General features: G+C 52.5%; 1 protein-coding gene across 2 annotated transcripts in view; it reads left to right on the top strand.

Moving 5' to 3' along the window:
- The window catches only part of LOC101606119 (cholesterol 24-hydroxylase), a 28,142-nt gene extending 8,908 nt beyond the window's left edge, over positions 1–19,234 (top strand). For both annotated transcript variants that reach the window (XM_004665600.2, XM_045154814.1), the window contains exons 4-15: positions 3,057–3,130; positions 3,572–3,658; positions 9,970–10,108; positions 10,884–10,994; positions 11,784–11,934; positions 12,102–12,164; positions 13,196–13,268; positions 15,499–15,583; positions 16,087–16,197; positions 17,913–18,001; positions 18,259–18,325; positions 18,501–19,234. In XM_004665600.2, the coding sequence (XP_004665657.1) occupies positions 3,057–3,130; positions 3,572–3,658; positions 9,970–10,108; positions 10,884–10,994; positions 11,784–11,934; positions 12,102–12,164; positions 13,196–13,268; positions 15,499–15,583; positions 16,087–16,197; positions 17,913–18,001; positions 18,259–18,325; positions 18,501–18,671 (1,221 nt within the window). In that variant the 3' untranslated portion in view covers positions 18,672–19,234. The remainder of the gene's footprint in view (positions 1–3,056; positions 3,131–3,571; positions 3,659–9,969; positions 10,109–10,883; positions 10,995–11,783; positions 11,935–12,101; positions 12,165–13,195; positions 13,269–15,498; positions 15,584–16,086; positions 16,198–17,912; positions 18,002–18,258; positions 18,326–18,500) is intronic.
- The last annotated feature ends 431 nt before the right edge of the window (positions 19,235–19,665 follow it).

The following is a 19,665-nucleotide window of genomic DNA, read 5'->3' as shown; positions in this document are numbered from 1 at the left end:
TTCCCAAACTTACTTTATTCTCAGTACACTGCCTCATGTAGCCCAGGCTGGCCTCAAGCTTGAGTTTGACCTCGAGCCAAAGACAATTTGACCTCTCCATCCTCTTGCCTCCACCTCCCCATGCTGCTGGGGCTCAAGTGTACGCCACGTGCCTGGTTTAGATGGGATGTTGGACTTGAACCTGGGGTTTTGTGCAGGCCAGACATACACCCTACCCACTGAACCACATCCTCAGCCCCAGAACTTGGTTTATAAATCATGTTTAGGGGTGGGGTTGGGGTCTCTGTGGGAGCTCATGATGCAGTCAGCACCTCTGTGGTCCTGTGGCTGAACATTTGGTGTGAGATCCTTGTAGTAAACTCATAGAAGTCACAGCCCTTATGCTAGCAGAGGAATCCCCCTGTGGTTTCCAGGACTCGTAGGATGTTGAAGTCAGGTTCTCGTTGCTGGCAGAGAACACAAGACCAAGAGCAGCTTGTGGGAGGAAAGGGTTTATTTTGGCTTACAGACTCACGGGGGAACTCCATGATGGCAGGGAAAACCTATGGCATGAGCAGAGGGTGGACATCACCCCCTGGCCAACATCAGGTGGACAATAGCAACAGGAGAGTGAGCCAAGCACTGGCAATGGGTAGCTGGCTATAACACCCATAAGCCTGCTCCCAACAATACATGCCTCCAGGAAGCTTTCATTAATTCACAAATCTCCATCAGCTGGGAACCTAGCATTCAGAACACATAAGTTATGGGGGACACCTGAGCCAAACCTCCACATAGGACCATGCTTAGCCCATGGCTTTTACCACCTACCCTGCAGTCCTCGCCACCACACATATCCACCCATCGTTGCTGGCGCTGGTTCATTCAGTCTGGACTGGTGACCTCTCCTATCTCCTGGATCGTTGCTGGAGCTGGTTCATTCAGTCTGACCTGGTGACCTCTCCTGTCTCCTGGATCGTTGCTGGAGCTGGTTCATTCAGTCTGACCTGGTGACCTCTCCTGTCTCCTGGATCGTTGCTGGAGCTGGTTCATTCAGTCTGACCTGGTGACCTCTCCTATCTCCTGGATCATTGCTGGAGCTGGTTTATTCAGTCTGACCTGGTGACCTCTCCTATCTATCTCCTGGATTGTTGCTGGAGCTGGTTCATTCAGTCTGGACTGGTGATCTCTCCTATCTCCTGGATTGTTGCTGGAGCTGGTTCATTCAGTCTGCACCCGGTGATCTCTGCTATCTCCTGGATTGTTGCTGGAGCTGGTTCATTCAGTCTGGACCCGGTGATCTCTCCTATCTCCTGGATCATTGCTGGAGCTGGTTCATTCAGTCTGGACTGGTGATCTCTCCTATCTCCTGGATCGTTGCTGGAGCTGGTTCATTCAGTCTGGACTGGTGATCTCTCCTATCTCTTGGATTGTTGCTGGAGCTGGTTCATTCAGTCTGGACTGGTGATCTCTCCTATCTCCTGGATTGTTGCTGGAGCTGGTTCATTCAGTCTGCACCCAGTGATCACTCCAATCTCCTGGATCATTGCTGGAGCTGGTTCATTCAGTCTGGACCCAGTGACTGCTTCTATCTCCTGGTGGCAAATTGCTTGGGTTCAAATCCTGTGTCTACCATGAGCGTCATCTTGTGTTAGTTTTTTTTTTCTTTTTCCTGAGACATAATCTGGCCTTGAACTTGCTCCATAGCCAAGGCTGACATTGAACTTTGATCCCGTCTTCACCTCTCCGGTGCTAAGGTCATAGGTGTATGTCACCATGGCTGTTTTATGAGGTGCTAGGGATCAGTTCCAGGGCTTCCTGCATGCTCGGCAGGCATTCTGCCAACTGTGACATCCACTCAATCCCCTTGTTTCAGTTTTAAATTGCATTTTCTGGCTAGGGGAATAGCTCTGTGATTGAGTGTTTGCCTAGCATGCACAAGGCACTAGGTTTAATCTGTAGCTCTACCAAAGGAAAAAAAAAGAATATTAACTATCAGTTTCTTTTTTTCCCTCCTTCCTTGTGGTGTGTGTGTGCATAGTGTGTGCACCTATGCTTTCGGAAGTGCGCGCTCATGAGCATGCATCTAGAGGTCAGAAGAGAATGTCAGTTGTTTCCCCTCTCTCTCCTACTTCATTTGAGATGGAGCCTTTTATTGAACCCAGAGCTGTCGGGTGTTAACTGTTGTTGTTTTGTTTCGGCTGACCAAGGAGCCCCAGTGACTGTTGTTCCTACCCCCTCAGCCCCGCGATCGCAGGCGTGTGTGGCACAGCCAGCTTTTCACGTGGGTGCTAGAGTTTGGACTCGGGTGCTCAAGCTCTTTCTTACCTGCTGCAGCGTCTCCCTGGTCTCTGGGTGTTGATCTCTCTGCCTGTGTGCAAGACAGGCATAAAGCAGCCTGTGTGGGGCGAGTTGCGGGCGGGGCTGCGTACTGACTGGGCACCCACTGTGTGCCAGGCACCGTCTCTTGCAGAACTAACGTACTCCTCACTTTTCAGCGCCGTCTCGTATGGTGTGGACAGTGAGGGGCGAATGAGGTGACTCATCTGGGGGGGTCGGGTTCACAAGTGGTGGAGGCTGAGCTCAGACTTAAGCGGAAGTCAGCTGATTCCAGCCCAAGCCACTCACCACTTGGCTACACTGCCTCAGGGGCATTTGGTTTGGGAGGCAAGCAGGTCTTTCCTCCAGGAAGTCTTTCTTGACTTTGGAGGCTGACTCGGGGCAACAACAGTGACCTGAACTGAGAGTCTATTCTGTGTCCTGAGGCCTGTCCTTTCCTCTTCCCAAGTAGCATGGACCTCCGCCTTGCTGCTTTGAAAGGCAGGTTTGGCATGGGGTCCTTGTAACCCTCCAGCAGTGTGGCCACAGGAAATCCCTGGTCCCCTCTGGGCTCCACTGTCCGAACCCCTCCGTGATGGCTTCTATGTGAGGACAGGCTTCCTGAGTGATGGACAAGGTTCTGATGTGTGCAGCGGGTTCCCGCTGGGGCTGTGCTCAGCTCGTGCCCAGCTCTGGGCACAGCCCCCAGGAGTGCTTTGCAGCCTCTCGTGACTTGTGCTGTTTCTGGGGCTGTTTAGAAGTTCCTGATGTCAACCAAGTACAACAAGGACTCGAAGATGTACCGTGCTATCCAGACAGTGTTCGGTGAGAGGTAAGGAGCAAAGATGGGGCTCCCCGGGGAGCAGGGCAGGTGACAGGTGCCTCTCCTGTGGTGACCCTGATCTCCTGATCTTCTCACTGGCATTGTCCTCCTTCCCCTCTAGGGATAGGTGAGAGCATAGGGGTTGCTGAGATTGGAGCACATGGTCGTGCTTCCAATTTATCAATTTCTAGTAGACATACAAACACTGCATGTTTATGGGCACCAAATTTTGATACATGCATCCTATTTATTGGGATAAAATGGACATAACTCCATGTCGCCAAAGTCAGGACATACAAACTGAAGGCATTTACCACATTCATGGTGTGGGACAGCGCCCCCCCCACCCAGTCCATAACCGTTTCACCATCCCCAAGGAGATCCCATGCCCACCAAGCAGTCCCTCCCGCTCCCTGCCTTCTATGTGGCACCAGTACCTGTCTCCCGCAGACTGTTTGGTCGGGGCTTGGTGTCTGAATGCGACTATGAGCGTTGGCACAAGCAGAGAAGAGTCATGGACTTGGCCTTCAGCCGCAGGTGAGCGTGCCAGGAAGGGACACACTTCATGGGGGGGGGGCCCTGGCACTGGGTCCTTGGGTAGAGGAAGCTTCCCACAGCCGGAGGGGGAGGGAGAGCATTGATGCTCAAAGGGAGAGCAAGGCGGCCAAGCCAGTGGGCTGGGGGTGGGGGAGGGAGGCCAGGAGGCTTGGGAACACCAAGGCTGCGTGACCTCTATAGCCAAAACTGCCCAGCTCGGACATCATCATCATCATCATCGTTATTTGGGTAGGGTCTCACTCTAGCTGAAGGCAACCTGGAACTCAAGCCATCCTCTACCTCTACCTCCTCTACCTCCTGAGTGCTTGGATTAAAGGCATGTGCCAATGTGCCCAGCTGGGCTTATTTTATTCATCTTAGTTTTTATTTTTGGGGTAATAACTTATTTTCTAATAACTCTTGTTTATATATTTTTTACATGACAGACACATACTCCCATTTAAAATGTATCCTCCAGTGATTTTGAATTTCACCATGGGTTTGTGCTGCCATCACCCATTTCTTCCCAATGCCCCATCACTTGGCAATCACTAATTTACTTTTAAAAAATATCTTATTTATTTATTTGAGAGAGAGAGAGAGAGAAAGAAATAGTAGATTGTGTGTGTTTCGTGTGTGTGTGTGTGTGTGTGTGTGTGTGTGTGTGTGTGTGTGTGTAGAGAGGGAGAGAGAGAGAGAAAGAGAGAAAGAGAGAGAATGAATATGGGTGTGTCAGGGCCTCCAGTCACTGCAGATGAACTCTAGATGCATGCACCATTTTGTGCATGTGGCATACATGGGTCCTGGGGAATAGAACCTGGGTCCTTAGGCTTCACAGGTAAGCACGTTAGCCATTAAGCCATCTCTCCAGCTCCTAATTTACTTTCTGTTTCTTTGGGTTTTAATAGTCTAAACATTTCATATAAATGGAATCACACTACGTGGTCCTTTGTATCTGGTTCCTTTCACTTAGAATAAAGCCTCATGGATCATACATGCCACAGCCCATATCAACATGTCATTCCTTTGTACTTCTGCTTGTATTGCTGACCAGTATTTCCACTGTATAGCTACTGTATATTACAGACTCATGCTTCAGTAAATAGACTTTGGGTTCTCTCCACCTTGGAATTGTTGCAGTTACCTTCACGTGGCCAGACAAACACCCCACCAGAAACAGCTTATGGGGGCAAAGTATTTATTTTAGGCTTACAGAGTCCAGAAGTTCCACTGCGGCAGAAGATGGCTCACTCCAGCACGCACCAGAGCGCACGCGTGCACGCACACACACACGCACACACACACGCACACACACACACACACACACACACACACACACACACAGAGGGAGAGAGAGAATATATATCCAATCCCAGCAAACACTAACACCCAGCAAAGCATGAGCTCAAACCTCTCTGACCACACCTTAGGACTAGACTTTTACATCTGTCCCTCACTGACCCTCTCCCTCAGGCTGCTGGAGACTTAAGTTGCAAGCTTAATTAAAAAGACCTCCAGGTTGTGGGGTACATCCAGTTACATCCAAACTACCACAGGCGCTATCATGAATAATGTCACTACAAGCCAGGTGTAATGGCGCACACCTTTAATCCTAGCACTCAGGAGGCAGAGGTAGGAGGATCACTGTGAGTCTAAGGTCACCCTGAGACTCCACAGTGAATTCAGGCCAGCTTGGACTAGAATGAGGCCCTACCTTGAAAAAACAACAAAAAATATGAATAATTTCACTATAGACATATCTACACAAGATTTGTGTAGACATGTCTTCATTTCTCATAGGTATATGCACCTCGTGCAATTGTGAGGCAATAAGATGACTCTGTGTCTAACATTTTGATGGAGGTAATGTTTTACTTTGATGTATTTTTTAATTCATAGAAAAATTATGGGCTGGTAAGATGATTCAGCATTTAAAGGTACTTGCTTGCAAGCCTTCCAACCCAAATCCAATACTCCAGTACCGTGTAAAGCTAGATGCAGCTGGGCATGGTGGTACACACTTTTAATCCCAGCACTTGGGAGGCAGAGGCAGAAGGATTACTGTGAGTTCAAGGCCAGCCTGAGACTACAGAGGAGTTACAGGTCAGCCGGGGATAGAATGAGACCCTACCTTGGAAAGAAAAGCCTGCTGCAAAGTGGTGCCCACTTCTATGACTCCATTGTGTGTATGGTAATGGGAGGTGGAGCCAAGAGAATCCAGAAGTTTGTGGGCCAGATAGTCTGGCACACGTGCATCAAAAAAACAAGGGAGACCCTGTATCAGAAAGGCAGAAAAGACGACATGCATCTGAAGTTGTCCACTGACATCCATACATGTGCCATGATGTACACTCATGCACATACACACAATAAGAAGAAACAAAAGCCGTAGCTGTGTAAGGCACTTCATACATCTTTACTCATATTCACTTATTTGTAGCTAGAATCATGATTTGCTGTATAATTTATCTCTCTGTCTTGAGATACACACACACACACACACACACACACACACACACACACACACACGGCATGGGGGTACAGGCCTGTAATCCTATTACTGGGGAGGTTGAGATGGGAGTTCAGGTGCTAGGCCAGTCTGGACTACCAAAGGAAACACTGACTTTAGAAACCAAACAACCAGGATGGAGAGGTGGCTTAGGGGTCAAGGTACTTGCCTGCAAAGTCTAAGGACCCATGTTCAACTCTCTCCAGATCCCACATAAGCCAGATGCACAAAGGTAAGGCAAGTGCAAGGCCACACATGTCCACTAGGTGGCACAAGCATCTGGAATTTGAGTGCAGTGGCTGAGGCCCTGGCATGCCAATTCTCTGTCTCTCTCTCTATAATAAAATAAAATACAACCAACAAAAATTCTATATATACATAGGCATAGATACAGATCTATATCTGTATTTTTCTCTCTCTCTCTATACACACACACACACACACACACACACACACACACACAGTATTTACCACTCCTTCTATGATGTATACATAGATTTATGCAGTTTCCATATGCTGCACACATTAAACTGAGAGTTAGAGTCTTTCTGCTCCTGTCAGTTCTCCTATGTGCATTTCTGTTTTTGTTTTTTAATGTAAATCTTTATTGTTGCCTTTGAGATTTTTTGTTTTGTTTTTCAAGGTAGGGTCCCATTCTAGCTCAGGCTGACCTGGAATTCACTATGTAGTCTCACAGTGGCCTCAAACTCACAGCGATCCTCCTACCTCTGCCACCACGCCTGGCTCCTGTGTGCATTTCTTTCTTTTTTTTTTTTTCTGTGTGCATTTCTTAAGGACAACAACACAACTGTAGCTTCAGTTCTGTTATCAAAATGGGTATCGATAGCCGGGCGTGGTGGCGCACGCCTTTGATCTCAGCACTTGGGAGGCAAAGGTAGGAGGATTGCCGTGAGTTCGAGGCCACCCTGAGAGTACATAGTGAATTCCAGGTCAACCTGTGCTAAAGTGAGATCCTACCTTCAAAAGCAAATAAATAAATAAATAAATAGGGAACCAACATTACTCCCACCCATAGAATCACCCCCACCTGCGTTCCTGCATTGTCACGGGCGCCCTGCTTGCTGTCTCCCTGTGTGAGGTCCAGCTCGGGCTCAGGCTGTAGCTCAGGCCCCGGCCCCCAGCTTCCGTATTCCAGGACTGTCCTCAGTTGCATCTTGACCTTGGGGGCCATGTAGAGCGTCCTGCCAGGCTTTGTCTGTGATCTGAGATGAGGCTGCAGAAGGAACAGAGCAACATCCCATCCTCCTCCAGGCAGAGTCGGGCCGTGTGCTGCTGGTCTGCCCCACAGCTGGCCGTGTTAAGCTTGCTCACGGGGCCAAGGTAGGGGCTCTAGTCTCTTGGCCGTGAGGTTACTCTGAAACCTGTAATCTGGGGGGGGGGGGGCACTGCACATACTCTGCTGGACTGGTCATTTTGCCTCCTCACTTCCCTCCTGCCTCCTGCCTCCTCCCCCTCGCTGCCCTGGAGAGCTCTGGTCTGCACTACTCCATTGTTCAGAGGCCTTGGGCAGCTCCTGGCGGGTCGCCCTCCTGTTCCCGTCCGCCTTGGTCTTGCTAGCCTCTCGCTGCTACCTCCTTTGCTCCTAGCTAAGATGGCAACTGGGGGGCTGATATCATGTCCCCTGCCCACTCCTGTCACACCCAGGGCAGTGTTCTCTTTCCTATCACCTTCCTCCTGAGACAGGTGCCCCACCCCAATTCCTGTACCTACACAACACCAGGTACCCTGCCCACAAAAGAGAGTTGAGGGAGTGCGTGAGCCTCAGGCTCACCAGCAAGTTGCCAGAAGTGAGAGTGGGAAGGAGCAGAGGGAAAGGGACAGGCGTGCAGCCGCACAGGCTGGCCAAGCCCGCGTGGTCCCTGCCTTTGGCCAGCTTCAGGGTTATGGGGGTGTACATCCCACCAGACGTCCTACAGGCCTGTGACACCCACGCCGGAGCAAGGTCTTCACTGCCCCTCACAGGCACAGGGACCCCTTGGCTCCGTGAGGGCTTTTCACTCAACCGCACAGGAGAGATGGCTTAGCGGTTAAGGCACTTGCCGGCAAAGTCTAAGGACCCATGTTGAACTCTCCAGACCCCAGAATTTAAGGGTTTTCATTGTCTGCAGACAGCACATCAGAAAATGTCCCATTTAATGCCACCGTCCATGGTATTACGTTCATTTGCATTATTAAGCAACCCTCACCAGGCATCTTTATTATTTTTAAGTTAATACTAATTAAATCACTAATTTTGGGGTTGGGAAGATGGCTTAATGGTTAAAAGTGCTTGCTTGTAAAGCCTGTCAGCCCAGGTTTAATTCCCAGCTACCTCTGTAAAGCCTGAAGGGTGTTCCTTTGCAACAGCAAGAGACCCTAGTATGTCCATTGTCATACACAGACACACAAGTGCAAATAAATAAAATTTAAAAACACAAAGATTATTAATCAGATTGACTAATTTGGTGGTACTTGGATTGAGCCTAGGGCATTCTCTACCACTAAGCTGCAACCTCAGTCCTGGCATATTCATTTATTTATTTATTTGAAGCAGGATCTTGCTGTAGTCCAGGCTGACCTGGAATTCATTCTTTAGCCCATGCTGACCTGGAGCTCATTTTTTAGTAGTTTGGCTTAAGCCCATGTTGATCCTACCTCAGCCTCTTGAGTGCTGGTATTATAGGCATGAGCCAACATGCCTGGGTTAGCATTTTTATTTTATTTATTTAATTTATTTAGTTTGGGTTTTTCGAGGTAGGGTTTCACTCTAGCCCAGGCTGACCTGGAATTCACTATGTAATCTTAGGGTGGCCTCGAACTCACAGTGATCCTCCTACCTCTGCCTCCCAGTGCTGGGATTAAAGGCGTGTGCCACCATGCCCAGCTTCTTTTTAAGTATTTTATTGTTTATTTGAGGGAGAAGAATGGGCATACCAAGACCTCTTACCACTGTAAAGGAACCCCAGATGTATGTGCCACCTCGTGCATCTGGCTTATGTGGACGGTGGGGAATTGAACCTGGGTCCTTAGGCTTTGCAGGCAATCTCCTGAACTGCTAAGCCATCTCTCCAGCCCCTTCATACCCTTTTTAATGTTTAAAAACTTTACATTTTAAATAATTCCAAATTTCCAGATAAAATATCAAGACCTTGAACAGGACAGAGTCCCCTGTATCTTTTACTTAGATCGATGTTAAAACACTTTTAATGGTGTAAACAGTGCTTCCTCTTAGTCAAAACTCAGAAGGATACGGTGGGGAAACGCTAGCCTCCTCCGGCTCCTCCTAGTTGCTGCTCTTGTGTGTCCGGACTGCATCTCTCCATACTACATCTTTCTAAACTGTGCCTAGGAGATGAGCTGTCCCGGGATGGGGAATGCTGAGGGCTGGGGGCTCTGAGCTGCAGAAGGCACCCGAGGTCATATTTCCACATAGACTTGAGCCTGTGAATGCTCAGGACAGGAGCAAATGAAAGGAGGAAACAAGGCTTCAGACAGTGAGTCGCTTGGGGCAAGGCAGGTAAGGAGAATGGATAGTGTGAACAGAGGGGCAGGAGGAAGAACCAGGGTGGCTGTGCCTAGGACAACTGGAGACTCCAGAATTCCAGTGTCATCATGTCCCTGTGAGGTCAGAGTTGAGGGGACGCTGCAGCAGAGGGTCTAAGAAACCACTGAAGCAAGACAAGGGCGGATCCACCCCAGGGAAAGGGAATGTTCAGTTCTGACCGCAGCCTGCGATGTGGGGGTGGGAGGCTGGCCCCGGCCTTCCGCCTCGTTGCACAGGGACGCCTGTGCCGTTCCCCAGCTCCTTGGTCAGCCTGATGGAGACTTTCAACGAGAAGGCCGAGCAGCTGCTGGAGATCCTCGAAGCCAAGGCCGATGGGCAGACCCCGGTGTCCATGCAGGACATGCTGACCTGCGCCACCATCGACATCCTGGCCAAGGTGATGGGTGATGCTGGGCTTGTGAGGGTGAGGGTCCTCTTCCCGCCCCTTTGCTTGGGCTCTCCTCGCCCCCACGCCATGGCTCAGCTACCCTTTCCACAGGCTCCATGTTTTTTTTTTTTTGTATTTTTGTCTCCTTGACAATTAGTGTGATATTGGGGTTCCTACTCATTCTCTAGAAATGAACCCCAAGGGTGTGGGGCTGGGCTTGTCTGGTCAGAGGGGAAGTAGTTCCACTTTCAGGCCTATCTGTATTCCTCCCTCCCCCTCATGGATGTGGCTGAGGTGGTCACCAGCAGACGTGGCCCCAGATCTCCCCAAAGCCCCTCTAAAGGCAGGTGCAGGCGCCAGGCGTGGTGGCGCACACCTTTAATCCCAGCACTCGGGAGGCAGAGGTAAGAGGATTGCCTTGAGTTTGAGGTCACCCTGAGATGACACAGTGAATTCCAGGTCAGCCTGGGCTAGAGTGAAACCCTACCTCAGGAAATAATAATAATAACAATAAATAGAGGCAGGTGCAGGTGACTATCGTGCAGAGCAGTGATTGGAGAGGTGACAGTCATTGTCATTATTCCCACAATGCACTGTGAAGCTGGGTGGCCTGAGCAAAGGTCAGGCACCGGGCAAGGGAAGAGGCCAGAGCTGTGTGGGACTTAATCCTCTCCACTTCCCATGGGGCTGGACGCCTCTTTAGTCCGGAATGGAGGGCCACACTCTGCCTGCTCCAGCCGTTTCCCCAGTCCCTGCGAATGACCTCAGCCTCCTCCTCCCGCAGGCAGCTTTTGGGATGGAGACGAGCATGCTGCTGGGTGCACAGAAGCCTCTGTCCCAGGCAGTGAAGGTGATGCTGGAAGGCATCAGCGCGTCTCGCAACACCCTGGCCAAGGTACTGCCTCGGTGCCTCCCCTGCGGCCCTGCGTTGTGTCTGCATTTGCTGAAGCTCCGCCCTCAGGGACTTTTTCAGACTGGGTTTGAGGTGTCCTTGTGAAGTGACTTGAGTCCAGATCTGCATGCAGTGCCTAAAAGTGGAGGCACAGACTCAAAGTAGCTTCATGTAAATTAGGACTTAATCTTTGTCTTATGTTAAATGATCCCCAAAGCAGGCATTCTAGGGTGGCTAAGATGACTTCACCATGTCAGCCGTTCCTGGAGTCTTCTGTCTTTGTGTTCCACTGTCCTCAGCACATCACCTCATTGTCATAAGATGGCTGTTGTAGCTCCAGGTGTCACTTCCTTATTCCAGACGCGAAGGAGGAAGAAGGGGGAAAGGTGATTCCTGAGTTAATCTCCAGGTTCCCTTCTGTTCCCTGGGACTTCGGCCTCTGAGCTTGCAGCCCCCAATGCCACCCCATCTTTTCAGCCGTGATTTCACTTCACTTCCCTCTGGCCATGACTTCCTCCTTTGCCATGCAGCCCTGACTGCTGCCCTCCCGCAGGGGCCCTCTCTTACCTCCCAGCGCTGCATGGAGGTCCCGAGGCCTCTCTCCCATCATTTCTAAGGATTTGGTGCAGGAGGGGGAGTCCGCCATCTCGACCTGGTCTGCCTGGCTGCTTTATCTTTTCTAGAGTTTCCTCACGTGCTCCTGGCTTGCCAGTGCCGCTGTGGATGTCGGGGGAGGGGCGGGGGAGGGCGCCACCGAGGCTCGGGCCACCTCGAGCTGGTGCTCTCGCTTAGTTCATGCCAGGAAAGAGGAAACAGCTGCGCGAGATCCGGGAGAGCATCCGCCTTCTGCGCCAGGTGGGCAAGGACTGGGTGCAGCGCCGCCGGGAGGCGCTCAAGAGGGGCGAGGATGTGCCCGCAGACATTCTCACGCAGATTCTCAAAGGTGAGCTCCTGGGGGCGGGCGTGGGCGCGGGCAGCCATCCCACTTCTGCGCCACCATCTCCTGTCTTTGCCGCCTTTGCCTCAGGCTTCTGAGGAGAAAGACGCTGGTGGGGAGGCCAGGGTAAGGCAAGGTCTTCCCTGGGGGCTGAGTGTGTCCTTGTCTTTCAGCTGAAGAGGGGGCCCAGGGGGACGAGGTCCTGCTGGACAACTTCGTCACCTTCTTCATTGCTGGTGAGTCACTTCCACCGCGACTCGGGCCGAGCTTGACTGTGAACCGCTGAAGCCGGGTGAGAACGCAGTCTGGGCTGCTGTCAGGGACTGGCCCAAGGCTCCTTGCTGGCTTGGCGACAGAGCTGGTGCTAGAACCATGTGCAAAGTAGCTTCTTTGGCTGTGTGAGCTCAGGGCACCGCTCACTCAGGATGTGTGCACCGATCTGAGGATCAAGTATTTCCAGAGTGTTAGTCCTCACCCAGAAAGCCCCTGCTCTCGAGAGCTGGCAGGTGCCTCCTCCTCCGGGAAGCCCTCGCTGAGTGGAACAGGCAGTGCTCCCAGAGCCTTCATTCTGCGTGGCCGCCTCTCGGTGTGAGGCGGCGAGTCACTGAGGGCATTTGCTACAGGCTGATGGTGTGGTCATCTGCGCGCTCCGGGACTCCGCGCAGCAGGGGCCCTGTTGTAGTCAACTCCCCTTTGCTCGGATGAACATCCAAACCAGACACAGCATGGGAGGAAGGGACTTATTTCAAGCGTACACATTCAGGGGAAGTTCCACCAAATGGCAGCAGAATCCGGCTCCCATTCATAAATCCAAGCAGAGAGATACCTCCAAACAGCCAGCACCACAGGCAAGCCAGCCCGAGTGCAAAACCTCTCTGCACACCGTTAGGCTGGAATTCAGCTCTCCCCAGGGACACCTCTTCCAGTCAGGTGACTGGAAACCCAAGTCACGAGCTTAATAAAACACCTGAGTATGGGTGGGGGCCCACATTCAAAGTGCCGCTGATGGGCTGTAGTGCATGCGCAGTTGAAGGAATGCTGGGTGCCAGGAGGGCTCAGAGGATGGCCAGGGAAGCGTCTTTCAGGGCATCAAATTGGAGGCACTCCCTGCTCTGGCTGGCAGAGGTGATGCCAAAGCAGACTTGCTCCTTTATATCACAGCCATGGGCAGGGGGGAAGGAGTCCCAGCTGCCCTCGGGAGCCTAAGGTTGGCCAGCAGCAGCCTCGGGAGCCCCTTGTAGAGCCATGGCTCTCCTTCCACCCACAGGTCATGAGACTTCTGCCAACCACTTGGCTTTCACAGTGATGGAGCTGTCTCGCCAGCCCGAGATCGTGGCAAGGTATGAAGGCTGCCTTTGTGGTTGGCAAAGGGTTGATGTGATGTCTTGCTCCAAGGGCTGCCAGCCCTACCTCTCATGGCTGAAACCCTCCGGCAGGCCCTGCCTGTCTTCACCCATGTCCTTTGTACTCACTGTCCCCGCCAGCTCTGCTCCCTGCCTTCCTCCTGGAGAACACTCCATCTCCTCCAGGAAAACTATCTTGGATCCCTGACATTCTGTAGTCTCCTCAGCTCACATGATTCCTTCCAGTTGTATGCCACTGTGCACCCGTCCCAGGCTGGCACTGGCACTGAGCACAGAGCATCAGAACTACAGAGTTGAGGGCACTGCCCACCCTCAGGTGGTAGGCTCAAGGTGGGGGAAATGGTGATGGAGTTGCTCTGGCTCCAGCCAACTTCCTTCACAGTGGTGTCAAATAGCAGACAGGGCCAGGCACAAAGCCCCCTGACCATGTAGGCCCTGCAGAAGCTCCAGAGGCCCTATGTACAGAGTGCATATTAAAAAATGGAGGGCTGGAGGGATGGCTTAGCAGTTAAGCACTTGCCTGTGAAGCCAAAGGATCCAGGTTTGATTCCTCAGGACCCACGTTAGCCAGATGCACAAAGTGGCACATGCGTCTGGAATTTGTTTGCAGTGGCTAGAGGCCCTGGCGTGCCTAGTCTCTTTCTCTCTCTCCCCCCCATTTCTCTCTGTTAAATAAATAAATAAAAATAAAATATTTTTTAAAATGGAGACCAGGAGTATAGTTCAGTGGTGAAGCACTTACCTAGCACTGGACATCTCCAGCACCAGAAAAATGTTTACCATTTTTACTTTTTATTTTGTAATTTCTTAAACATTTTTATTTATTTGAGAGTGTGAGAGGAGAAAGAGGTGGGTAGAAAGAGAAGGTGTGTGCCAGGGTCTCCAGCCATTGCAAACAAACTCCAGATGCATGCACCACCTTGTGCATCTGGCTTACATGGGTCTTGGGAAATCAAACCAGGGTCCTTTGGCTTTGTAGGCAAGCACTATAACTGTTAAGCTGTCTCTGCAGCCTCATTCTCACTATTAAAATTTTTTTTAAGTATTTCAGTTATTTATTTGCAAGCATAAAGAGAGAAAGAGAGAGTATAAATGAATATGAGACTAGGTATGTCAGGGCCTCTATCCACTGCAAATGAACTCCAGAGGCATGTACCACTTTGTGTATCTGGCCTTATGTGGGTACTGGGGAATCAAACCCCACCTGTTAGGCACTGCAGGCAAGTGCCGTAATCGCTGAGCCATCTCTCCAGTGCAGTTTTCACTCTTTTTAAGTATAAGTCCAGGACAGTGAGTACATTGACTTTGTGCAGACATCACCACCACCCAGCCCCGGGACCTTTTCATCTTTCCCACTTAAAGCTGTGTCCCCATTAAACCACTCCCCACCCCCAGCAATCAGCGTTTCCTGCATTTATCCACTCTAGATGTGTTGCGTAAGTGGCATTGGACAGCATTTGTCCTTCTGTGCCTGGCTTATTCTCATAAGTTCTTCCCTGTTAGAACACATGTCAAAATTCCTTCCCTCCCTTCTTTTGAAAGTCTGTCCCCTACACCATGCGGATGGACGGACAGAGCGGCATTGGGTGGCTTCTGTCTTTTGCTGTGGATGTGTGCCGTGGATGTTGGTTTACAACGAGCTCTCCGTGTTGCTGCCTTCAGTTATTTTGGGTTTGTGCCCTGACATGGAAGTGTTGGGCCACACAGTAATCCCATTTAGTTTTGTGAGGCACTGTCCTACTGCTTTCCGTGAAAGTGGCAGTGAAGCCACTGTGTGTTCCCTGATGGTGAGCCTGGGTTCTGCTTCCCCGTGGCCTCACCTGCATTCACTGCTTGCTGATGTTACCTTATCACAGCCATCCAAATGGGGGTGAAGTGGTCCCAGTTCCTCTAACACTGCACCCTCAAGCTCACCCAGCACCCTCCTTGGTTCACTCTCACTGCTTTTGGCTGTGGCTACTGACAGCCAAAGTTATGCTGGGCATCCTCATGCCCGGGCCAAGCTAATTCCCAGGCCCGAGTGCAAGGAACAAAAACCCAAAGACAGTTGCTCTGAGGCCCAGAGGACATGCTTCCTCATTGCGGTGGGATTCGGCAGACAGGAGTGTGGGCCGGTGGCTTGTTCTTCAGTCGGCCTTCCTCCCCTTTCTTAACGCTGCTGTGGACCGAAGTCTCTCTCCAGACGTGAACTTGTCTTCCCTGGCAGGCTGCAGGCTGAGGTGGACGAGGTGGTCGGTTCTAAGAGGCACCTGGATGTTGAGGACCTGGGGAGACTACAGTACCTGTCCCAGGTGCGCAGCAGAAGAAAGAAGCCCCTGGGCAAAAGTGGGTGACTGAGCAAGCCGGGTTTGCTACTCAGCTGGGCCCCCTGGTACAGTGCCTGTCAAAGTGCATCTCTGAGAGTCCTCCGGGGCCTGAGGTGCCCCAGGCTCATGATGTCTGACTGGAGGGAACCCCACTGAGCAGCCAAGGCTAGAGAGTGGTGGTTTTAAAAAACCAGGCAAGGCAACCTGACTCAGAGGGCCACTCCCCACTCCAGCCAAGGGCATCGCTGGCCTCAGGCTGCCCCTTCTGGCAAGGGAAGAGCCTTCCTGTGCCTCGCCCCTCATGGCCTGGATAAATGCCTTCTCCTCTGGGCCTCAGTGTTGCTCTTGGTCACACAAGGAGCTACACATCACAGCAAGGCTCACATCTTGGTGGCCCATGACGGGAATGAGATGGGAACAGAGCAAACCACCACACACATCCCATGGTGCCATCTGACTCTTCCGGTCTCCCTTGGTGACTTTTATAGGTCCTCAAAGAGTCATTGAGGTTGTACCCGCCAGCATGGGGCACCTTTCGCCTACTGGAGGAGGAGACCTTGATTGATGGGGTCAGAGTCCCTGGCAACACCCCTCTCTTGGTATGTGGGGACTGAGCTGAGTTTGCCTGTTTATTTCCAAGGTGGCCAATTTGGGACTCTTACTGAGGTCAAAGAAGCCATGGGCCTGTTGCCATCTCAGCACCAACTCCACTGGCACCCCGTACTTGTCCGAGTCTCACTGTGACCCTGTCAGGTCCTCTTCTCCACCTCCGCACTGTCCAGCACGAGGCCACCGTAGATAGTTCTGGAAAGTTTTTTATATACAGCTGAGAAAGTTTGAAGGGTTTGGAGAGGTTTGGTACTTTTGTGGGATCACAACTGGCAAGAGGGAGATGTGAAATGTACCTGGATTCATGTCTGACCCGAAATTTTCTTAGTTGTTTCTCTCTCCCTCTCTATGGCTCCTCCTCCCGCTCTGGCTCTGTTCCTTTGCTGCCCCCCGTCCATCACATCTGTGTCTGGGTTCTTACACGCACTTGTCCGTCCATTCATTCACGGAGGCCTTTCCTTAAACCCACCACCCACCTGCGCATGGGTCACTACTTGACTCCCCGACGTGAAGATTGTCCTGACTTCCACTTGCCGTTGCTTTTCCGGTGTGCTTCCACATGTGCGCATGCTGTGCACACGTGCATGTGTGTGTGTGCTTGTGCAGTAACAGCCTGCAGGAGGACAGGCTTTGGGCTCGGTGTCACAGACTCTCCAGCCTGTTACTGGCTGAAGATGCCACTCTCAGCACTGCGTCAACAGGCCACTGCCGTTCTGGGCTGCAGGCAGGCCGTGGGGGTCTCGGCTTGCCGTGGTCAGCACTGCAGCCCCCGTGGGCCTGTCTGCCCCATGTCCTGGCACATTATGGGAATCTGCTTCTGGAACAAACACCTGGGGGTCCTATGTAGGACGGTAAACTTCCAAGCTGCTCCCCAACTGTTTCTTCAAGTGGCTGTGCCAACTCAAGATGCCCTGAGAACCCGTTCTTCCTTGTTCCCTCCAGTTCATGGTCAACTAAACAGGTGTAAGAACGTTCTTCAGGGCGAAGCCCCTCAGTCTGATTATGACAGCCCCAGCTCCCTGCATGCCTCTGGGCTCATTCGACTTCTTAAATTCAGGCCATTGTCCTTTCTGTTGTGTGTGTTGTATCCTTTCTACACAGTCTTCACGCATGTGGTTTAGATGATCTCATGCATGTTTCAGGGTTAGTTTCTTTGTTTTGTCTCATTTAAGAAACCCTTCCCTTTCCTGAGCTCAGGAGGACGTCCCCTGACACTGCCCTCACGCTATTTCCCACTTTTCTTTAGAAAGCTAAGCTCTTGGGCACCTGGGATTGACTTTGTGTGTGGCTGTGCGGTGGGGATCTAGGTGCAGATGAAAGCGGTGGGGCCACGGTGCCCCAGTGCCAGCCTCAAAGGCTGGCAGAGCAGCAGCAGCCCCCGGGGATCAGGAAGAAAGTGCCGGGGCTGAGTGTCAGTCTCAGGTTCGGCACATAGGTGCTGGGTGACTTCAGGCAAGTGACCAAGCCTCTTGGACCCTCGGTGTTCTCCTCTGTTAACGTGCAGTCGAGTAGCATACCTCATTGTTCATGGTATACAGTGCTGCTCACTCCCTCCTCTGTGAGGTTTCCCACGGGGCCAGTGAAACGTCACCTCTGCCTGAATGGGTGGAGGGGCACTGTGTTCTGTGAGGGAGGGCTTCAGTGGGTCAGGAGGCATGAGGGGGGCACAACCTTGGACCAGAGACAGCAGTTCTTTGCCCGGCAGTTCAGCACCTATGTCATGGGGCGGATGGACACCTACTTTGAGGACCCGCTGACTTTCAACCCTGACCGCTTTGGACCCGGAGCGCCCAAGTAAGTCCCTCTTGGAGCTGTCAGGAGGGGGCTGGTGGGAGCAGGACCATCAAGGCAACTTCTGGTCTGAGCCATGTGCACCCACGGAGCCCACAGGGTCTCTAAAGTCCTGGGGGCAGGCATGGTGAGGAAATCACAGCTCCAAGAGACTTGGTCACCTGCCGGGTGGTGGTCTGCTGACTCTGGGCTCCTGGTCCCCTGGCAGGAGCAGTCGCCTTGTTTCCCCTGGTGACCCTGCTGTGTCTTTCTCTGAGCAGGCCTCGGTTCACCTACTTCCCCTTCTCCCTGGGCCACCGCTCCTGTATCGGACAGCAGTTTGCTCAGGTAGGAGGCGCAGGGCTGGGGTCCCGCCCAGAAGTGAGCCCAGGTTGCCTGTCCTGATCGGTTCCGGGTCCCTGGGCAGGGAGCTGGGGGTGAGGTTAGGATCAGTAGGGAGATCCCTGGGGAGCCTGTGCACCCCTCCACCGCCTGCCTCTTGCCTCGTTTGTGCCCCTCCCAGATGGAGGCGAAGGTGCTCATGGCCAAGCTGTTGCAGAGGATCGAGTTCCGGCTCGTGCCTGGACAGCGCTTTGGGCTGCAGGAACAGGCCACGCTCAAGCCACTGGACCCAGTGCTGTGCACCCTGCGGCCTCGAGGATGGCAGCCTGCGCCCCCGCCCCCGCCCTGTTGAACCCTGGGCAGGGTCAGACATCTGGCCAGGGCCTCACTGCCAACTGCTGCCGCCCACACAGACGCTCACCTGCGCCCGTGCCCCTTCCTCAGCTGCCCTCCACGCTGGCTCCTGGTGGGCTCTGTGCCTACGCCTGCTTCACACCCCCAGCATTCCCTGTCGCCTGCTGGCTCCTCAGCCCTTCCTGGTGGGCCCTGCCTGACTCCCAGACACCAATACCGTCGACTTTCCCATACTCTGAACCTCTGCTCTGGCCACGCCCGCAAAAGAGACACCCTAACTCTTGCTCAACCCCCAAAGTCCTTCTCAAGTGATGCCTCCCCAGGAAGCCTCCCTGCCACCCCGTGAGGTCAGGGTCCCTCCTCTGTGCTCCCTCGGTCACCTGTGCTACCTCTAACTCCACACTGACCACACTGTATTGTGAATTCCGCTGACGTGACCAGCTGCCCGGCCAGGCTGTGACCACCACAGGGCAGGGTCTGCGTGCACTTTGCCTCTGAGCCCCCTGTGGTCAGGCAGGGCCTGGCACAGAGTCAATGCCCAATAAATATGTGTTGACTGCATGAACGAATGGCCATGGGCCAGGGTGCTCTCCCTTCAGTCTGTTCATCTGTGGAAGGGGGTGGGTGGTGGGGTTGGCATCTAAGGGGTGGCACAGCTCCAGAAGCTACCAACTTACAGAGGGTCCCAGAGAGGTCCAATGAGTGCCGTCTTGGGAGAACCCGGCCCCACTTATGAGAAGGGCCTCACAGCAGTGGAAGCCAGTTCCCTATGTTGAATATGAGGCTGGTGCTGAGTGACTCTGAGATTACAGGAGGGATCCTGGCTTTGAGGGAATTAGGGTTCCAAGCAACTTTACAAATATCCAGGTAGAGCTGGCCACACAGACCTGACTTGTACCCGGCAGCATTTGTGGGCCCCATGCTATACCTGCTGTCCTGGCCAGAGAGGGCAGTCAGCTAGTCCCAGGGGCAGAGGGGAAGCCGCCTGGCAG

This window comes from Jaculus jaculus, chromosome 7 (genome assembly GCF_020740685.1).
Source record: "Jaculus jaculus isolate mJacJac1 chromosome 7, mJacJac1.mat.Y.cur, whole genome shotgun sequence".
Taxonomy (NCBI): Eukaryota; Metazoa; Chordata; class Mammalia; order Rodentia; family Dipodidae; genus Jaculus; species Jaculus jaculus.
Note: the sequence above shows the minus strand (reverse complement) of the source record. Positions and strands in the feature narration are given on the sequence as shown.